Source organism: Stegostoma tigrinum, chromosome 30 (assembly GCF_030684315.1).
Source record: "Stegostoma tigrinum isolate sSteTig4 chromosome 30, sSteTig4.hap1, whole genome shotgun sequence".
NCBI classification, from domain to species: Eukaryota; Metazoa; Chordata; class Chondrichthyes; order Orectolobiformes; family Stegostomatidae; genus Stegostoma; species Stegostoma tigrinum.
The window spans coordinates 21,971,748-21,994,723 of record NC_081383.1 but is presented as its reverse complement, the minus strand read 5'-3'; the positions used below and the strand labels follow the sequence as shown (position 1 = coordinate 21,994,723).

At 37.9% G+C, this 22,976-nt stretch overlaps 1 protein-coding gene across 1 annotated transcript in view; it reads left to right on the top strand.

The window, feature by feature from the left end:
- Positions 1 to 22,976, top strand: part of LOC125465730 (protein unc-13 homolog A-like) — a 390,692-nt gene that overhangs the window by 129,006 nt on the left and 238,710 nt on the right. Inside the window, exons 8-10 of the mRNA XM_059638582.1 lie at positions 4,763 to 4,798; positions 11,433 to 11,655; positions 18,766 to 18,891. Coding sequence (XP_059494565.1) covers positions 4,763 to 4,798; positions 11,433 to 11,655; positions 18,766 to 18,891 — 385 coding nt within the window. The remainder of the gene's footprint in view (positions 1 to 4,762; positions 4,799 to 11,432; positions 11,656 to 18,765; positions 18,892 to 22,976) is intronic.

The following is a 22,976-nucleotide window of genomic DNA, read 5'->3' as shown; positions in this document are numbered from 1 at the left end:
CCATGACAGAACACAGTATGGGGAGATATGAGGTTTTGCACTTTGGCAAAAAGAATAAAAGGGCTGAATATAATATAAATTGAAAAAAAAACTTACTGAAATCTACAGCACAGAGGGTTTTTGGGGGTCCCAGCCCAAGAATCATAAAAAGCTAGTGTCCAAGTTCAGCAGGTAGTAAGAAATGCAAATTGAATGATGGCCATTATTTGAAAGGGGATGGAGCTTCAAAAAATAAGAGGTTCTTGTCAAAGCTATACAAAGCACTAATCATCCCACACCTGGGATACTGTGAACAGTTTTGGTTCCCTTATCTAAGGAAAGATATTTTGACATTGGAGGCCAGCCAGAGAATATTCACTGGATGGATCCCAGGAATGGAGGGATTTTCTTATGAGAAGTTATGTAGATCAAGCTCATAATCATTGGCATTTAGAAGAGTGAGAAATCTAATTGAAGTGTGCAGAATTTTTAGGGACTTGATATTGTAGATTGGGGGAGGTTGTTTCCCTTCATGGGTGAGTCTAGGATCAGAGAGCGTAATCTTAGAGTAAGGTGTCATTCAATTAAGATACAGATCAGCAGGAATTCTCCTGAAGGTGGTAACTCTGGAATTTCTTCATTGTAGAGGCTGGGATTTTAAGTATATTAGAGACTGAGATAGACTAACATCAAATCATGGGTAGTGTCATAGGCAAAAGGCGGTAAAGTTGAGGATGACTTGCTTTTGTGTCATGCAGTCTATTTCCAGTCCAGATCAGTCAAAAGGCCACTTAGTTGGAGATTTTTCCAGCTGACACAATCAAGCTCAGCAATCCACATAGTTGGTGATGAAACCACATCTTCTTTTCTGGCAATTGTTGCCGTAATTCCATGGTTTTAAGATTTTAAGATTAATTTGATAGCTGTTGTGAAATGGATAGAGAATGGGGGAATGAGGATGCCATTTAAGTGTAAACAGGAAGGTAGACAAGCGGGCGATGGCCTGGGTAGGTTGCCAGCTGTAGGTGGATCATATTAGTGGGATTTGGGCTTTGGGTTGAATTGGGGAAGGTTAGGAAGGCAGTGTTAGATGTTTGAAGGGTATGGAGGGGTTGGACAGTTGGGGTTGTTGGATGCTTAGTGGTAAGTTCAGGGTCAGTTTAGTTGTTAGAGCAGGTTTCAACTCCTTTAGTTTTCTTGCTTATTGAGGTAAATCACTTAGATTCCTCCAACTGTAATTCAGAATTGGGAATACTTTTGGAGGGTTCTAGATGCTGGGTAATTGCCATCAAAAGTTTCAACTTCTCACAGAATCAGCTATGTCAGGATGTGTCTGCATGGTCCTGGCACACAACTCCAGAATGCACATTAGCAATGACCTGTCTTCTTATTGGAAGACCTGTTATATCCACCAATATGGCAACCTTCCTTGCCATTCCCTCCACCAATTTCATGGTACTTGTTAAATTGGCCTTTGGACTTTTTAAAAACCATGCTGCCCCTCTCATATAAGCTCATTCTTACATATGCTTACACACGTTCCTGCTTATACTCACTCACGCTCGTGCTCTTGCTCATGCTTGGTCTCACCTCATATTCTTGTTCTCAGCCATTCTTATTCTTGCTCAGTTTCATTCTCTTGCATATGCTCTCTGTCATAAGCACCTGCTCTCTTTCTTTATCTCTCATTCTCAAAATGTAGCCACTCACCTTTGCACTGGTAGTGGTCAACTGTTCACAATGTTCTTTCTAGTTATTGCTTACTAGTAAGCAAAATTAGCAGGAAACATTGGAGAAAAATAGCCTATGATAAGAGGAGTGTATATAGCAGATTCCTACACGTTTATTCAAATGTAACTTGATTACTGGATCCATAAGCTAGAAAGAGGTGGTTGGAGAGCATAGATGGTGGACAATATCTGGGAGAGTCCAGATCTCTCAAAGAACAGTTCTCAGCTGTGGCAATTTAGAGAAACCTAACAATGTTTGTATATTCAATTTTTAAGCTTGGAATTGCCTCTCTGTTACTGTATCAAGTTCCCAAAGCACACGCGACACTTTGACTCATCACAACCATCATATTTTTCATTGGAAGGTATGGAAACATGGGTCTAGTATAAACTGTCTGCAAAATGTTCAAATTCAATGCACTCCTCAGTGCTTTGACTTGATAACCGTCTCACAGGTTAAGCTCTTTTACCCCTAATATAATGGCCTGCTATAATTGGAAGAAAATGGTTTAAATAACTTTTGAATATTCCTGGGGATGGGATAATTATTTGCCCCCATCTTTGAAGTGATAAGATGCACCATTGACGGCATGTCTTGTAGTATGATTAGATTCCCTGCAGTGTGGAAACAGCCCCTTCGGCCCAAAAAGTCCACACTGCCCCTTGAAGCATCCCACCCAGACCCATCCCCTTATAACCCACACACCCCTGAACACTACGGGCAATTTAGCATGGCCAATCCACCTAACCTGCACATCTTTGGACTGTGGGAGGAAACCAGAGCACCCGGAGGAAACCCACGCAGACACGGGGAGAATGTGCAAACTCCACACAGACAGTCGCTGGAGGTGGGAATCGAACCCGGGATCCTGGCTCTGTGAGGCAACAGTGCTAACCACAGCCACCGTGCTGCCCCGAATGTTGGCTGCCTGATTCTGGCTGTTTTATTGCTGCGTGTGGTAATTAAGAATGGGTTAGGTTACATCCAAATTATGTAGAGTTTCTATGAAATGGTTCTCTTATACCTTGCCACAGCCCTGTTGCTGGGTATTTGCTGAGCATATGTTTCATTTGGGAACGCATCCGTGTGTGGTATCAAGATTATTGAAGCCTGTATATAATTTAAGATGCATTTCCAGCTGGCGAATCCAAACAAAACAAACTCCCTTATCTTGAAGCTTGAAACCTCTGTGGTATTGATTACAAAATCCCCAGTTGTTAGCGAGTTTTGAGAAGATTTGTAGCTCAGGTTGAGGTTCTGGATGTGAGTTTGCTCGCTGAGCTGGAAGGTTAGTTTTCAGACGTTTCGTCACCATTCTGGGTAACATCATCAGTGAGCCTCCGACGAAGCGCTGGTGTTATGTCCCGCTTTCTATTTATCTGGTTAGGTTTCCTTGGGTTGGTGATGTCATTTCCTGTTCTTTTTCTCAGGGGATGGTAGATTGGCTCCAAGTCAATGTGTTTGTTGATGGAGTTCCGGTTGGAATGCCATGCTTCTAGGAATTCTCGTGCATGTCTCTGTTTGGCTTGTCCTAGGAGCATGGCATTCCAACCGGAACTCCATCAACAAACACATTGACTTGGAGCCAATCTACCATCCCCTGAGAAAAAGAACAGGAAATGACATCACCAAACCAAGGAAACCTAACCAGATAAATAGAAAGCGGGACATAACACCAGCGCTTCGTCGGAGGCTCACTGATGATGTTACCCAGAATGGTGACGAAACGTCTGAAAACTAACCTTCCAGCTCAGCGAGCAAACTCACATCCAGATCCCCAGTTGTGATTGTTGGCTTTGTTAGAATGTGAAGGTATTATACACTCCCACATGAAGTTTCATGCGAGAGTCTGCTGTACAAATATGGCATTGATGATGTTCAGAAATCAGTATTCATTTGTATACATAACAAAGTGTGGGGCTGGATGAACGATCCAGGCCCGAAATGTCAGCTTTTGTGCTCCTAAGATGCTGCTTGGCCTGCTGTGTTCATCCAGCCCCACACTTTGTTATCTCGGATTCTCCAGCATCTGCAGTTCCCATTATCTCCTTTTGTGTACATAATGGGTGGCCTCAGTCCTGGAACTTGACATCTGAGAGTAGCCTGAAGCTGAAAGTGGCCATGTTCTTCCTCCTCTTTTCAGACATCTGATCTTGCGGGTCCTCATTAATATTTTGTGTTTTACCCTGGTGTGTAGTACTTCAATTAGTTCAAACTTGGAATATCCTAGAGTGCATGCTCTAAGCTGCCGCTTCCCAGTGATATATTGAATGCCACCGTGAAGTGCCACTGCATCTGTGGGTCCTGTAACCCTAAGTACTAAGTGAACAAATTTTTGCATGTAATAACATGAAGAAAGGGGATGGAAAAAGGCCAACTAGCTGATCTAGCTGAAACTATGTAGATATTATGCAGGTTGTTTGTGCAGTCAATTCACTGGTAATCTCTTCCCCCTTACCCGTCCCAGTTATCATGCAATTTAAGTAAAGGGTTATGTGTGAAAAGCTGGGAAATTCCTCCATGAGCGATACTATTTTTTCCCGACCAAATTCTCTCGGTGAACACTTGCTATTCTTGTGTTTCTGTTAACACTAAACCAGTGATTAACTATATTTTAATACGTTCATAAAAATTATTTCAAAGTACTATGCCTACGTAGAAGATTTAGCAGCACATTTCTGCTTCTGCATCAATTATCCTGTCTCCCTTCTCAGTACATCCAGAGTATAATTATTGGGATAAAGTTGTTTTGGTAGCTTCCCATAAATCAAACACAAGGTGCAATTGCAATTATGTATAAATATGTCCCACAGTATTTCAATTTTAATGAGACATTGGATGCACAGCAGCAGCTTAACAGCATACTACAAAACAAAACAACTTCATTGCAGAGTTGGAAGCATTCTGGTTTTTCAAAAAAGTGTTTTTCTTTTATTTGAACGCTGAGTAAATATTCAGAGGAACTTCTAGGTTGCTTGCTTTAATTATTGTTTAGTTCTGTTATTACAATGTAGTTTCTTTTAATTCTTTGCTATCCTTTGCTACCCCACAGGCAACTGGAGCTATTTCGGCTGGGGAGACCAACAAAGTATGTAATTATTTTGCTTCTGGCTGACTCCAGAGTTATTGTTCTGTTAGATTACCGATTCAGTCAAATATGTAGGTTGGATGACAGGATATACTGGGCTAGTGATAACAACTATACAATAGACCCACAGATTTTGCAATATGAGGTTAATGGACCAGATTATGTGTTTTCCAAGAAAAGGCCATTTATTTGTACGTTAATACTGATAACTAATAAATGTGCATTAAAATTATTTGAATTTAATTTCAGTCAAACTTAATAGTTAGAAGGGTAGATGCTTGCCAAAACATTCTAACCATTCTATTAGCTAGTCACAAGCTTAATATTTCATTTTCCAATTAATCAAAATTGTTCTATGTTGATCAATTTGATCAGATCCATTACCTGATTTGTCTTTTGGTAATGGCACTGCAAACATGAAACACTATTCACAAACTGGTCTTTAGCAGGTAATTCATTGTGCCTTCATTTACAAAGCAAATTAAATTTAATGTGTGTAGTCTGGTGGATAACTCTCTATTTTTGTATTTACTGGTCATTAACAGTAAGGAGTAGACTTGTTTCCTGTTACAAAAACAGTGTTTTACCCCGATAATATGAAAAGTTTGTAGAAGACATTTGTACTTTTTCTTTAAGCTAACTGGACACATAATGATTGCACTTTACCTCTGAAGCTGTTCCATTTTCCAGGCATTAGGTTAAAAATTATGAAGATAATTTTCCGTTGTTAAATCCTCGTTAGGAGTAATTGTTTTGTGGAAGTGCTAGTTTAGTTTTGTGTGGTGCTGTGCAACTAAGTGGACAATGTAGCAGTCTCAGTTTGAATCAATACAGGCTTACGGCGGTGTTGATTTTTAGCAGGAGGCTAAACTGCACCACTGGAGCAGTGAAAAGGAAACAAGAAAGTGGGTTTGATAATGTCACGTACTTTGTAAGTTGTATTATTTAGGTATGAAATATGGAAAATATTTTACATCCTTTCACTGATTTGCCTTTAGGCAGCCTTCAAGCTAACTTTAGCAGAACTCTACCTTTCAATGACTCATTCCTTCAAATGTGCTGGAGTGACCTTGAATAATAATTTTCCACTGCTTTTTTAGAGATATCTGAGTTTTTGCTCCACACTCCCCCATAATAATGCTTCCATGGTTTATAGCTTGCACTGTGGGGAATTAATCATGTGTATCAAGGGATTACTGCCCCGTTGCCAACTAATGACCTACTTAGCAACCACTGTTTTCAAAAAATTCTCAGCAGTGTTTGATTTTTTTTTTACTATCTTATAATATGTTACAGTGAATTCTGCATGTAGAAGCTGCTTGCATATAAAATTTGTGGGTTATTGTATTATGTATTTGGTTAGAACACTTGGTTGTTTTGGTTTTTCTTGAGTCCAGGAATTTTTTGCCAATAAATTTTATCCATCACCAACAGAGCCTTGAATCATATGCAAACAGATGTTTACAGTTCAGATAAAATTTTTATAATTGCTTTACACAGCTGTGCATAGTTAGAAGTTGGAATCAGAGAATGATGCAGTATAGGAGCCCACTTGGCTCCTTGTACTGTGACAATGCTGGTTATCCAAGTAGTCCCACTTTTCTGGTCTTTACTTGTGCTGCAACTCCCCACCCCATCCTCCCCTCAGGTATTTATATATTTCTTTCTTTTTGACAGTTATTACTAAATCTTTTTCCAACATCCTTCTGGCAATGAAATATAAATCTTTAGAACATGCTATGCAATTCTTGACTCACCTGGTCATCACCAAGTATCAAAGCCCTTTATTATAATAACACCTGAGTTTATTTGCTTTAAAGGAGATGGCCCCTGTTTCTTTAGTTCCTTGGTGTAACTGAAGTCTTTGATAGCTAGTAAGTTCTAGTAAATCTCTGCACTCTGTCTTTAAAACCAAGACATCTTTCTAAAAGTGGTGCCCAGAAGTAGCCACAGTTCTTCAACTGGAGCTTAAAAGGGGTTAGCATAACTTTTTTTTCTATCTCTAGTATGGCGCCCAAGATCCCACATACCTTCTTAACCCCTTTAATTTGTCCTATCACCTTGAAAGGTGTGTGTGTATACACCCCGGGTTATCCAGTTTATGAATATCCTTGAAAATTGTATGGCTTAGTTTATGTTACCTCCCCTCATTTCTCCTACCAGAATGAACTTTTTTGCACTTCTCTGTATTAAATTTCATCTTCTATGTGTAAGCCATTTCATTAGTTTGTTTATTCATTCATGGGAGGTGTGTTTCTGCTGTTTATTGCCCATCCCTGCTTTCCCTTTAGTTGACAGTGAACTTCTGACTTGCAGCACTGCAGTCTATATGGTGTATAGTTTTCGGTGGGTTTTTTAAATAGAGTTGAGTGGCTCAATAGGCCATTCAGAAGGTCTGTTAAAGTAAACTACATTGTGGATCTGGAGTGGGATTTAGGCCAGACCACGTAGTAATATCAGATTTCCTTCCCTGTGGCATTAGTGAACCACTTGGGTTTTAATAACAATCTAATATTTTCATGCTCACCATGACAGATATTCATGTTTTGTTCCAAATGTGTCAATTAATTGAATCTAAATTACCAAATAATCAGGATGATTTGAACTTATAGTTCTGGCCTTAAGTTACTGGAACATAATCTAATGAACAAATGAGTTAGAACAGAAATAATTCATTTGGCCCCTCAAGTCTGCTGTGCTAGTCAATAAGACCATGGCTGAACTGTTTGTGTTTTGAATTCACATTCCCATCTACCCCAATAACAATTTAATTGCATTGTCTAACAGGAATTATCTACTCCCACCATCTCTTAATAAAGAAATCAGTTACGCTGCCGACGTCAGTTTCTGAGGCAGAGAATTCCAAAACTGTACATCATTCCAAGAGAAAAGTAACTCTCCTCATCGTTGCCCTAAAAGGACAGCTCCTATTTGTGAAACAATGACCCCTGGTTCTGGACTCAGCACATTCTATCCATGGCAATCCTGTCGAGACCATTCAAGATCTCATCACCCTCACTCTTCTAAGCTCCAGTGGAGACAAGCCGAGCTTGTCCAATGTATTTTCATGAGATAGCCCACTCATTCCAGATATCGGTCTAGTAAACCTTGTCTGAGCTGTCTCCAGTGTAAAAACGTAAAACACTGGAGCAGAACTAATCCATCAGCCTTTTTAAAAAGTTGAAGGGTGATTTTTAACTGAGACTTTTGGAATTTTGGAAGGAAATGTTAGCCACCGGTTTGCATTTTTAATTACATCTTTGTCATATTTAAAAAGCTCCCATGCCCTGCTGTCTCCAAATAATGCTTCAAAGTAGTGTTATAGACAACCTTAAATCTAATCCAAGGCAATAAGGCCGTAAGACATAGGGGTGGAAATAAGGCCATTCGGCCCATCGAGCCCACTCTGCCATTTAAATCATGGCTGATGAGCATTTCAACTCCACTTCCATGCCCTCTCCCCATAGCCCTAGATTCCTTGTGAGATCAAGAGTTTATTGATCTCTGCCTTGAAGGTATCTAACGTCCCGGCCTCCACTGCACTCCGTGGCAATGAATTCCACAAACCCACCACTCTCTGGCTGAAGAAATGTCTCCTCATTTCTGTTTTAAGTTTACTCCCTCTAATTCTAAGGCTGTGCCCAAGGGTCCTAGTCTCCCCACCTAATGGAAACAACTTCCCAGCATCCACCCCTTCTAATCCATACGTAATCTTGTAGGTTTCTATTAGATCTCCCCTCAACCTTCGAAACTCTAATGAATACAATCCCAGGATCCTTAACCGTTCATTGTATGTTAAACCTACCATTTCAGGGATCATCCATGTGAATCTCTGCTGGACACGCTCCAGGGCTAGTATGTCCTTCCTGAGGTGTGGGGCCCAAAATTGGACACAGTATTCTAAATGGGTCCTAACTAGAGCTTTATAAAGCCTCAAAAGCACAACACTGCTTTTATATTCCAATCCTCTTGAGATAAACGACAATATTACATTTGCTTTCTTAATCACGGACTCTACCTGCAAGTTAACTTTTAGAGAATCCTGGAACAACACTCCCAAAACCCTTTGTACTTCAGCTTTATGAATTTTCTCACCGTTTAGAAAATAGTCCATGCCTGTATAGTTTTTTCCAAAGTGCAAGACCTCGCATTTGTTCATGTTGAATTTCATCAGCCATTTCCTGGACCACTCTTCTAAACTGTCTAAATCTTTCTGCAGCCTCCCCACCTCCTCAGTACTAGTTGCCTGTCCACCTATCTTCGTATCATCAGCAAACTTCGCCAGAATGCCCCCAGTCCCTTCATCCAGATCATTAATATATAAAGTGAACAGCTGCGGCTCCACACTGAACCCTGCGGGACACCACTCATCACCGGTTGCCGTTCTGAAAAAGAGCCTTTTATCCCAACTCTCTGCCTTCTGTCAGACAGCCAATCCTCAATCCAAGCCAGTAGCTCGCCTCGAACACCATGGGCCCTCACCTTGCTCAGCAGCCTCCTGTGAGGCCCCTTATCAAGGCCTTTTGGAAGCCTAGATAGATAACATCCACTGAGTTTCCCTGGTCTAACATACTTGTTACCTCTTCAAAGAATTCCAGCAGGTTTGTCAGGCATGACTGCCCCTTACTAAATCCATGCTGACTTATTCTAATCTGACCCTGCACTTCCAGGAATTTAGAAATCTCATCCTTAACAATAGATTCTAGAATTTTACCAACAACCCTTTGGTTGGCTAATCGGCCTATAATTTTCCATCTTTTGCCTTGATCCTTTCTTAAACAAGGGGGTAACAACAGCAATTTTCCAATCATCTGGGACTTTCCCAGACTCCAGAGACTTTTGAAAGATCACAACCAAAGCCTCCGCTATTTTCTTAGCCACCTCCCTCCGAACACTAGGATGTAGCCCACTGGGGTCAGGAGATTTATCAATTTTTAGACCTTGTAGCTTTGCTAGCACTTTCTCTTTTGTAATGCCTACCATACTGAACTCTGCCCCCTGACTCTCCCTAATTGTTGGCACCCTACTCATGTCCTCCACTGTGAAGACTGACGCAAAGTACTTATTAAGTTCTTCAGCTACTTCCTTATCTCCCATCACTAGCCTTCCAGCACCAATTTGGAGCAGCCCAATGTCTACTTTTGCCTCTTGTTTGTTTCTTATGTATTGAAAGAAACTTTTACTATCATTTCTAATATTACTAGCTGGCCTACTTTCATATTTGATCCTCTCCTTCCTTATTTCTGTCTTTGTTATCCTCTGTTTGATTTTGTAGCCTTCCCAATCTTCTGATTTCGCAGTGCTCTTGGCCACTTTATAGGCTGTCTCTTTTTCTTTGATACATTTCCTGACTTCTAGCCATGGCTGTCTAATCTCACCCGGGATAATCTATCTTTTCTTTGGGATGAATCTCTGTACTGTGTCCTCAATTACACCCAGAAACTCCTGCCATTGTTGCTCTACTGTCTTCCCCGCTAGGCTCTGCTTCCAGTCAATTTTCGTCACTTCCTCTCTCATGCCCCTGGAATTAGCTTTATTTAACTGTAACACCATTACATCCAATTTTGCCTTCTCTCTTTCACACTGGAGACTGAACTCTACCATATTATGATCGCTGCCTCCTAAGTGTTCCCTTACTTTAAGATTTTTTATAAAGTCAAGCTCATTACATAGCACTAAGTCCAGAATAGCCTGCTCCCTGTAACCTCCCATAGTCCAGTGAATATCCTGATCCAGCAAATGCTCAGTTTTGAAGATCCCCAATTTTGAGGTGCAACCTGAAGTAAATTATATTCATAATTATTGCATATAATTTGTCTTTTACACATGGAAATTTTATTAAACTTATTATTTTTGTTTGATATAATGTTTCAGATTCAATCCTAATATCAATTATTTTATTTTAAACACAGATTAGGCTGGTTCACTTGGTATAGTAAGTGGTCAAAATCCAACATTCATTGTGGAACTGAGCCATACTAACAAAAATCTGAATCACAGCTACAATATTTGCTCAACTAGCTATTCACAATATAGGCAATTATGAGGAGCTAATTTTGGTTCTGTGCCACTTCTGAGCTAGCTGGAGAAAAATGACTAAGGTAGTGGTGGACTATCAGTTCAACAATGTTACATCACAAGAAACAAAAATTAGGGGGGGTGAAGGGAGGAGAAAAACTTACAGAAAAATAATTGAGTCTTTCGAAAAAAAGGATTGTATTATATTAAGTGTTCACTACACAGCACCAACCACTGAATTTGAACCTGACCTTACCCACACCTTCCCTATTTGTGATAAAACCTGCTGCAGCCAAGAGAGAGTTGTGAAAGAATTTCTTAGGAGCAAGGAAATCTTTAACTTTTATACTTTACAGATGCATGCAGGCAAGATCCTTTAACCTGAGACCAACTAACTGTCTAGTACGATTCAATATTTGCAGTTAATCCATGTTATTATAATCAGATATTCTCTTTAACTTAACTGGACTGCCAAGTAAGAGTGCAAAATTCCAAAAATTTAAGTTTATAGATGATTGTTATAGTACTTAGAAATGCAATATTACTTAAAACTAGTATTTATTTTATAATCCTGTACTTTTAACATTCTAGAAATCTGATTTTTCATTGTTTACAGACAATGAAGATCCTGATAGTGCCGTGGATGACAGAGACAGTGATTATCGAAGTGAGACTAGCAACAGCATCCCACCTCCATATTATACAACTTCTCAGCCTAACGCATCTGTCCATCAATACTCTATTTCTGCACGGCATCAGCAAAGTGGATCGCGGGATTCTTGCGCTGATTCTATTCATAGTTACGAGCTAGATTATTCAGATCATCAGAGGCCAATAAGGTACAAATTATTACATTGACTGTTCTTTTGACTTTTTTTAAAAAATGTAATCGTTCAGTATGGACACTGTTAACAGTAACACATGGTGGAACAGTGTCAGTGCACAGCTGCATGCTGTATCCCATTGTGGCAGGAGGTAGTGCTGAGTTTTTGACCTTGATGATGGCCTCAGTGTGGAATGTTTGATAAATGAAGAAGACAATTCTGAGAAAGGACAATTAATGACTTAACCTGCATCACTTGTATAATTTATATAGCTTCCTCAATTACCATAACATGGCCAAAGGGTTAAACTTTAATCTTCCCACTAGGTCTGGGCAAGGGAACTCAGTTCATAGGATGTAATTGGTGATGAACAATATTTGTTATTAGTTACTACTTGGGCTTCTTTAAGCACACTTTTTTACTTTAATTTGTGTTGTTTTTCTGCCGAAACTGGTTATGGCATATTTATAGTTTCTTGATGCCCTGTTCCTTGCCAGCTGGTAAAAAAAATCATTTCAGTATTTGAACAAACATTTTCACTAACTTGAGTAATTTTCTTTCCTGGTCTGGTAAACAGCTTATCAAAAGTGCAAGCTGATATACTACTTTAGGTGATTTATTCACTGCATCCTGGTGTAAACCAACAATCCAGACTGCAAGTCATAATTTAAGTTGATGACCTTCATTGGTTAACTGACCTAAGGAATAAAAAAAAACTTGGCTTGCTTTAATTTATCCTTGCGCAACTATATTCCTCACAACAGCAAGCAGACTGAACAATACTGAGAATGGATTTGTGAAACAGTCCACATAACTGATTTCTCATTTTCCAGAAATCTTTCTTTCAGTGAGGATTGGAGTAGGATCATTTGAAAATTACTGGCTGAAGTTAATTCTCATTACAATCAGAATGGTAAATTAATTTGGAGTTTTTTATGGAAATGTAATCTTGCAGCATCTCAATGGAGTTTTCTCATGGGTGTATTTTCTCATTCTTGATCTTTTTGTTAGTATAGTATTTGTGTACACAGTTGAAACCATAATCAGGACAATATTATTAAATATATGCTTTGTAATTCAATTAATTTTGTGGAACTGTATAACATTTCAAAATATTAGACTGATGGCTTTTAGCGTCTGATTTTCACTGTTGAATGAAGAACATATAATTTGAGTATTTTGTACATTGCGGATGAGCAATGTTTCCCAACAATATGCATTTTGGTTTCAAGTAAGTTTTTTATTCATTGTACTTCGTGCAAATCTGGGCATCACCATGCACATCTATCTACAGGGAGTAAACAGAAATAATGCCAGAATTCTGTTGGACACTCTTTCAGACACAAAGAAGTTATGCTTAGTTTTTACTCAAGGCTCTAGGGTAAATGAAGCAGAGCTGGTAGAAGAAGTATTCTTTGCCTTTACGAAGACATTTGATGAGGTGCCACACAAAGAGTCAATGTGCAAAGTAAGAGCTTCAAGAGTGGGGGATAACAAAATAGACTGGGCAAGAGGACTGATCAATGGACAGGATATTTTCAATTTGGCAGACTGTAATGAGTGGAGTGCCACAAGGATCAGTACTGGGAGTTAAGTTATTCATAAACTGTTAATGAAAAGGACAAAAGAGCCAAATAAAGTATCAAAATTTGATGCTACACAGTTAGATGTGAATCTAGTCTGTGAGGAAAAAATAAGGCTACCATTCATATATAGGCAGGTTAAGTGCATGGGCAACAAAATAACAGATAGAGTATAATGTGGGAGAAAGTGATTTTTATTGTTTATACTTTATTCACTCTTTGATAAGTATAGAAAAGAAGACTTTTTTTAAAAAGGCATAACATTTTTACATTCAGAAATACTTGCTCAGTTACACAAAGTTGGCCCGTGGTACACTAAGTAATTTAGAAGGAAAATGGCATGTTGACATTTGTTGCAAAGAGATTGGCAGAATAAGGTTAAGGATAAGAATAAAGTTAAGCTGTCCTGCTGAAGTTAACTGAGTTTAGATAATACATCCTAGAACAGTGTGTGCAATTTTAATGATCTTATCTAAGAAATTGTATACATACCTTGGAGGTAGAACAGGGAGTTTTTTCCAGGAACCTATACAGATAGTGTTGTCCAATGATGAGCAGACAAAAACAAGTCAGAACGAGGTAATTGAAGAATTAAACTGCATTTATTTCAATGCAAGGGGTCTGATGGGTAAGGCGGATGAACTCAGGCCGTGTATGGGAACATGGGACTGGTATGTCATAGCTATTATGGAAACTTGGCTGAGGGAAGGACAGGACTGGCAGCTTATTGTTCTGGGTATTAGATGGTTTGGGAAGGATGGTCAGGGAGGCAAGAGAGGAGGGGCAGTGTCGTTTTTGACTAAGGAAAACATTGCCACTGTAATTAGAGGATATTTTTGAGGGATCATCCAATGAAACAATATGGGTAGACAATAGGATTGATCACCTTGATAAGATTGTACTAAAAGACCCCCAATAGTCAGATGGAAATTGAGGAATAAATACATAGTGAGGTCATAAATATATTTAAGAATAATAGGGCTTAAATAGTAGGAGATTTTAATTTTCCGAACATAGGCTAGGACTTGGACGGTGAGGAATTTGTTAAACTTGTTCAGGAAAATTTTCTTTCAATATGTTAATATACTGACTAGAGAAGGAGCAAAAATTGACCTTCCCTTGGGAAACAATGCAGGGAAAGTGACTGAAATCTTAACTGGGGAACACTTTGACACTGGTGACCATAATTCTTTTAGTTTTAAAATAGTGATGGAAAAGGATAGGCCTTCCATAAAAGTTAATGTTCTTAATTGGAGTAAGGCAAATTTTAATACAATGAGATGAGAGCTTCCAAAAGTTGATTGGAGTAGACTATTCATAGGTAAAGGAACAACTGACAAGTGAGAGGTGTACAAAAGTGAGATAACATGAGTTCAGAGACATTGTTCCTGTCAGAATGAAGGGTAAGTCTAGTAAGAGTAGGGAACAGTGGATGAATAAAGATATTGAGATTCTAGTCAATATTAAAAAAAAAATTAGATATGGACAACTGGGTTGAACTGAATTCCTTGAAGAGTAGAAAGAGGTTACAGGCATTCTTCAGAGGACAGTTGGGAGGGTAAAGAGGTGATATGAGACAGCCATGTCAGTAAAGGTTAAGGATAATTCAATGAGATTCTACAAGTACATTGAGCGAAGAAGCAATTAAAGAGAGAATAGGGCCCCTTAAAGATCAACGAGGTCATCTATGTTTTGAGCCTCAGGATATGGGAGAGATACTGAATGAATATTTTGTCAGTTTTTACAGTGGAGAAGGAAATTGAGGCTAGAGAACTTGAGGAAATAAATAGTGATGTTTTGAAAAACAGTTTACATTACAGAAGAGGAAGTGTTGGATGTCTTGGAAAACATAAAGGCAGATAAATCTCTGAAGCCAGTCATACATCCCAGGATGTTGTGGGAAATTAGGGAAGAAATTGTGTGGTGCCTACCCGAAATATTTGTATCACCTAGAACCATGGGTGAGTTGCCAGAGAACTGGAGGGTGGCAATGTGCTTTTATTTAAGCGAGGCTGTAGGGAGAAGCTTGGAAACTACAGACCTGTGAGCCTGTCATCAATGGTGGGTATGTTCCGAGGTGATTCTGAAAGATAGGATTTACATGTTTGGAGAAGCAAGGGCTGATTAGGGATAATCAGCATGGCTTTGTGTGAGGGGAATCATGTCTCTCAAACTTGATTGAGTTTATTGAGGAAATAACTAAAAAGCTTGATGAGGGAAAAGCGATAGATATTGTTTACTTGGTCTTTAATAAAGCCTTTGACAAGGTTCTGCATGGTAGACTAATCAGTAAAGTTAGACCAAATAGGATTTGGGATGAGCTTGCCAACTGGGTACAAAATTGGCTTGACGGTTGGAGACAAGGTGGTGGTGGAGGGTTGTTTTACAGACTGGAGGCCTGTGACCAGTAGTGTTCCACAGGGTTGGTGCTGGGTCCACGTTTGTTTGTCATTTATATAAACAATTTGCACGAGACTATAGCGGGCATGGTTTGTAAGTTTATGAAATTGGTGGTAGAGCAAACAGTGAAGAAGGTTACCTGAGATGACAAGGAAATCTTGATCAGTTGGGTCAAAGGGCTGAGGCATGGCAGATAGAGCTAAATTTGGATAAGTACAAGGTGTTGCATTTTGGTAAAAAGAACAAGGGCAAGACTTGTACAATTAATGGTTGATCCCAGGATGGTGGTGTAGAATAGAGAGATTTAGGGGTTCAGATACGTAATTCTTTGAAATTTGTGTCACCGGTAGACAGGGTGGTTAAGAATGTGTTTAGCATGGTTGCCTTCATTGCTCAGACCTTTGAGTATAGTACTGAGGAAACGTCACCGGACTGAAATGTTAACTCTGTTTTTTCCTTCACAGATGCTGCCAGACCTACTGAGCTTTTCCAGCAATTTCTGTTTTGTTTCCTTCGAATATAGGAGCTAGGACATCATGTTGAGGTTGTACAGGACGTTGGTGAGGCCTAGTCAGGAGTACTGTGTACAGTTCTGGTTGCCTTGCTATAGGAAGGATATTATTAAATTGAAGAGAGTTCAGAAAAGATTTTCCAGGAAAATAAGAACCGTTGATGCTGGAGTCAGCGATAACACTGTGTGGAGCTGGAGGAGCACAGCAGACCAGGCAGCATCAGAGAAACAGGAAAGTTGACGTTTCGGGTTGGGACCCTTCTTCTGAAATTGCCCAATTCTGAAGAAGAGTCCCAACCTGAAATGTCAACTTTCCTGCTGCTCTTGTGCTGCCTGGTCTGCTGTGCTCCTCCAGCTCCACACTATGTTATCGTTACCGGGATGTTGCCAGGTATGGAAGGTTTAAGCTATAGGGATAGGCTGGGACGTTGTGAGGGGCATAGATAGTGTGAATAGCAAGGGTCTTTTCCCAAGAGTGGGGAAGCTCAAAACTAGGGGAAATTTTTTTAAGGTGAGAGGAGAAAGTTTTAAAAAAGAAATGAGGTACTTTTTTTTACAGAGTAAGTTATTCATGTGTGAAATGGATTTTTGGAGAAAGTGGTGGATACAGGTACGAACATAATATTTAAAAGCCTTTTGGGTGGGTACGTGAATGGGAAGGATTTGGAGGGATATGGGCTAAACGCAGGCAAGTGGGACTAGTTTAGTTTGGAACATGGTCAACATGGACTAGTTGGACCAAAGGGTCTGTTTCCATGCAGTATGACTCTGAGATTCTGACCAAGTTGGGCCTGTACTTTCTGAAGGTTAGAGGTAATATCCTTGAAATGTAGAACGTTCTGAAACGGTCTCACCAATGTGGGGACTTGAGTTAGTTTACCTGGCTGGGGAACTGCAAATGCAGATTCATTTGATCATTTAGGACTGTGATGAGAATTTCTTCTCTCAGAGGATTGTGAATCTTTTAGAATTATTTACACAGAATGGTTTTAGATTCTCCATCAATAAGCATATCTAAGTCTGATCCAAAGATTTGGGGAGCAGGCAGGAAATTGGAATTGAAGCAGAAGATCAGGCATTAGAGTATTAAGTTGTGGAACAGGCTTATGTTATTTTAATTTTCTCCCCTCATGTATTATATGGTTGCTGTAAATTTAAAAGATTTCAAAAATATTTTTAATAATATTGTCCTTGCAGCATAAAATAATTCAGTAGTTCACCTGCTCAATTTATATTTGTGTGATATCTTCTTGGTTTTGATACTGAAATCTAATGTTTATAAGGGTTATAAACTTAAAGTTTTAATTATTTTAGTCTTGCAGGTAACTTGGGATGTGATGTAATGACATAACTTGGTTTAAACACACGCATTTAAGAGATTTTGTGTGATATATTGCAAATTATTATTTTGATAGTACACATTAAGTTTAAAATTCATTTCAAATTCTGAAAAATGTTTTTTTGCTTTCCTTGGGTGGTTCACTGTTATTTGATATAATGTATGTGTTATTCACTAATTTAATAAATTTCATGGTTGTGTTTGCACTGGAGAGCTGTGTTGTCGCTGATTTTTCCCAATTGGAGATCAGTATGTAGTAAATTTTCTGCTAATGTTGGAAAACTAACCGGGTAGAAATATTTAAGGGGACAAGATTTGGGCTGTTTTGAACCATAGAATAACAATATTACTTGTATTTTGATACAAAGCATTGTATTTTTGGGGAATATTCATAGAGTCTGATGTAGTGAATGTAATTGTACAAGACATTGGGAAGATGTGTAATTTATTTTGTAAAAGATAACACATACGTACATACTGTACAGTAAAATAGCAGCAATTTGTATATTGTTATGTATTTATAATTGTTATACACAAACAAATCTCTTAATGGGAACAATCTTATTCTCTTATGTCGATTATTCACTATCAACGAACACTGTACAGTCATGAAAATGTGCATCTATGATTATGCCCTTTAAGCAACTGTTCCCATTATCTGGAATATGCTGAAGTAAGACTTTGCATTAACAATTCCACATGTGTATTATTGTGAGCGATCTTTATACAGCAGATTGTTATATTTTTAATTTCTATGTAATTGACAGTCAATCAAAAGTTTTTACAGAATGTGGTCATATTTTAGAAACTGAAGACTATTGCTTACTATGTTCTGAGACGACTGTATTTTTAAATAGAGAGTGAGAAGAGATGAATTGTGATGATTAAACAAAATATAAACCTTGGTGTTAGACCATTAAATTTGTTTTTGGCATTTGCCCTTTATGAGCAAAATTATCCATTTTGCGTAATAAACTTGACTAAGCATCTCTAACATTAAAGTTGAGAAGTCAAATCTACGTGTGTGGGTGGTGAAAGCCCTCCTTAGGTGTTTTTGCTGCAGAATGATGTGATAGTTGAACAACTAATTCTTTGATTCAACACCCCCAACTTCCTTTTTTGTCTAACCCATTGGCTCCACTAAAGGTATTAAGTAATTTTAAATTTATATCCTGATCCATAAAGCACAGTTGTCTCAGTTGTGTATGCAATAAAAATGTATTGAGTACTTTTTGGTATTTTTAATTTTCCCTCATGATCTTCCTCTTTGTGCTTTCCACTTTCTCTGGTAGACGCTATGATAGCGTAGATTCTGCCACAAATGGACGCAGTGATCTAGAGACTGCGTCTGACTCTAGCAGGCTAACCAGTCGTCAGTATTCCCTTGAAAGTAGGCAGTCCCTAGATCTGTCGGATAGGTGGGTTTGAACTGCATCTATTGCATTGTTCGTAAACTAGACATTTGTGGTCAATAATGTGCTGTGGCTTCTTGTCCAGTAGTCGTGTGCATGCTTGCTTAAATGTTTCTTCTGTATTTGTTGACTTACAATAACTTCAATGAAATATTTTCAGAAGATGAAGTGTACAATATTTGTTAGGATAAGTTGACCAAAATACAGTTGTTTATTGATGCTTAATAAGAAGAAAAATTTAATCAAAATATATTCAGCTTCATATTTTTTAGATTTTCAGATTATTACAATTTGTAGTTTGATTAGATTGATTAATGTAAATATCTTTGCTTCAATAAGAATGTAGCACAGCATTTTGCCATGTGCTTCTAGCACTTTTGAGTACCATTTATCAATGTTAGGTGACACTAATTAGCAGCGTTAAGTGTTCTGGAGCTCGTTTGATACCTTTTGATGGGGGTAGAGGTGCGCAGTTTTGGAGAACAGCTTACTTTTGCATCATTTAGTTTAAGAGTATTTTCTATATATCATTTTCTGTCCCAAAATATTGTGGGGAAGTGAAGTTGAGAGAAATGGGGTCACCAAAAGATGTACCTTGATTGGATAGAATAGACTTCATGAGCCAGTTGGTCTTTCTGTGCCCTCTCTTGTATTTATTTTCATTTTAAATACAACATTTGTAACGTGTCTTTCTTTTGTAAATTCTCAACAATTAAGTATAGGTAAGTTGTAAATCTAGCAGGAATTTAAAAAATACATTCCCAAATCAAATTGTAAATTTGATCCCTTTGAGGTAGTAAGAAAATCAGAATACTATATCATTTCAAAAATTGCCTTATTCTTGATTTTGGTTTCATTTTGATCTTAAATTTTTAATTACTCTAAGATCATCTTTTCATTGTTTTTAGTTTTCAACTACTTCAGTGTTCTGAATCACCATGCAATTTAGCAATAATTGCAATTTGTTTTCCAAAATGGTTACAAATTGGTATGTAAAATTTTACAGTTATTGAAAGTTTGCTTTCATTTGCTAACTTTTTTTGCATCAGTCAGTTCACTTTGCTGCTAAGGTGGATTTAAGCCATGAAATTTATTGGTTTAAATGTATGGTTTGTTAGTTTTGATGATTTATTTGTTTTCGTTCCTCTGTGTGAATGACCCATCAAATAAAGAACTCTTTAAATTAGGTATGCAGTGCTTTAAAAACTGATTCTAAAACAGTATCCAATTGCAAAGGATTAATACTGAAAAGACATAACAGAGTACATGAATTCATCGTGGTAGGCCGCGTAAACACCTTTTATATTATTTATTTCTAAAGCAAAGTCAAATAAAATGGGAGTAACTAATGAATTAATTTGAAATTGCTAAAGAGGTCAATTTTCCAAACCCTTGCTACATGTATGCTACATTTACTCTTATTAAGTGTAGCTCTGACAGAGTACTTGGACTCAATACATTATCTCTGTTTCTGCATCAGATCTTTTTTGTTTCTCCAGCACTCTTCTTTTTTCAGACTTTCAGCATCCGCAGTTCTTTGTATTTATTTTAATGGATGTAGCACAGAGTTCAAAATTTTTTTTTTAAATGACTTAAGGAAAGCATATCGTATTGCATAGACTCTCTCATTAATACAGCAGAATGGAAAAACTCTGCAGCACAAATAATTTTGCACACGATCATTAACATGCAACATCACTAATCAGGGTGATTGAAATGTGAGGCATTAGACTACACATGATTAAAATTTATAAATCACTAAATGTAACAACACAGATTGGCTAGCAGCACTTTTGAGGTTGGACTTCTATCTGAATGTGGAGATGTTTCTGTCTCCAGTTAATTAACACTCCGTAGAGCTTAAATTGGCCGCAGGGCTGCTAAGATTGGCTGTGTGTTCCACATTAACTTTTTGGATGGTCGGCAGAAAACCCCATCGTACAAAAAATCCTGCCATATGTGGTTGATTTATAAAAGATTCAATTAAACCAGAAATAAAAACAAAAGTGCAAAAAATACTCAGCTGGCCTGGCAGTATCCGTGAAGAAGGAAGCAGAGTTATGGATGAGATATTAGGAACTGCTGATGCTGGAGTCTGAGATAACAAGGTGTGGAGCTGGATGAACACAGCAGGCCAGGCAGCATCAGAGGAGCAGGAAGGCTGACGTTTCAGGCCTGGACCTGTCTTCAGAAAACTCTCCACACCATGTTGTAGCAGAATTATGGATGTTGTGGTTGGTCGGCAAGCCAACCAAGCCACAAGAAACAGAGTTAACATTTTGCATCTAAATACTCTATTTTAGAACTGCACCTTTGGACTCAGTGTTGACTTTGTTTTTCCTCTCACCACAGATACTGCCAGGCCAGCTGCATTTCTATAGCATTTTCTATTTTTAGTTTGGATTTCTAGCATCTGCAATACTTTTGCTACAGTAAAGCCAGAATCCTTACAGTCCATAAACATTTTGGATGTTTTAGGAATTGACTAAACTGACTTTTTTCACTAATGAATTAACTGAAGATTAGTTATTTTTGTCACTGAAGGTGGGATGATGCTATGTTTTCATCTTGTTTATAAACAATATGTCTCAAAATTAATGGAAGGATTTTAACAAAATTTGAACATGAGTCTTATATGATAGGATTTCGACCAGGGAAGAACTGATTAATTTTAGGAGCAGATCTGAATACTGAAACCTTTTATAGGACCAGTTAACATTAATGGATAGCACAAACAAGTTTTTTTTTTAAACGTTAAGAATTGTTTTAGAATTTTGTAATTGTCTTAACTGATGTAGTACAATTTGTCATAGTTATCAAAATGTGAGTAGAGTTTGTAGCACAGGTTGTTGGTTACAAATTGACTTGACACCTCCTCAGTGAGATGGAAGCTCTTAATAAACATTATTATTTTTCTCCATGTTGTAGTTACAGAGCATCAACCAGATAGAGGAAAGCTTCATAGAAGAACTGTGCAATTGTAATTGCATTAAGTTAGAGTTGTGGAGGTGTGCACTGCACTGTGCATCCTGTTCACTTGCTAACTACTGTAACTAGGATTCATTATATTACTTAGTTGCTTTTTATCTCTGTAATACATCTCCTAATTATGAAAATCAGATCATTGCTAAGATAACCTAACTTGTATTATTGGAGCATTTCTAGGTCATAGATAAGAGTGATTTCATCTGGTAAATTGGCACTCTTCCATTATCTGCTAATATTACAAACATTTTAAAAAGTTAGAAACATGGATCTTCTCTCTGAATTAATGCCCTAAGTGAGCAGCCACACTTTGAAGGAAAAATAGCTGTGCTCTGTAATACTGGTACATTCAGAAAACTGTATGCAGTTTGCATTTGAGGAGTCGATGAAATGACAGTGCATTAGTCAAAATTAATAGTCAGTAAATATGTAGTTGCATTGTTTTCTATAAATATTTTCGTGAAAACAAGATTTAACTAATTTTTTACTTCAAATTTAAATATCTGGCATCACCTGCTCATGGTAAATATGTCTTATTAAAAAGTGTTGCAAACTTGGTATACAGTATTTATCCCTAGTTTTTATGCTTGACCACAAGTTGGTACACCATCGATACTGATAAATAATTCTTTAGTCTTTAATCTCTAGTAAACTTGTATTTGAGAGACTCGTACATGACCATTGGCAAGATCTTGAAAGTTCACTTCTTAATCAAAAGACCTATTCACATTAAATTGTTTAATCATGTTTCAGTTTCATGTACCAGTAGATCGGATTATCATGCCACAAGCAATAAGAATTTAAATCCAACTTAAATAAAAGCTGTTGGACGAGACTGCCAAATTTATGCTATGATTTGGCTAGGGACCAGTGATTTTCATTATTAACGTGGATAAAGTGAGAGACACAGTGGACCTACTAAAAGAACAAAACCATATGATTCCATTGTTTTTAACAAAACAATAAGCTTTACTATACAACATTTGAACAGTACATCTATAATATATGTTAACCCTGGGTGTTAGAAGTAAGTTGTACATGTGGTAATATGGGTAAAAGATGAGCCCATGACCTTCATAGCATCAGATCAAACAGAGGCAAGGAAA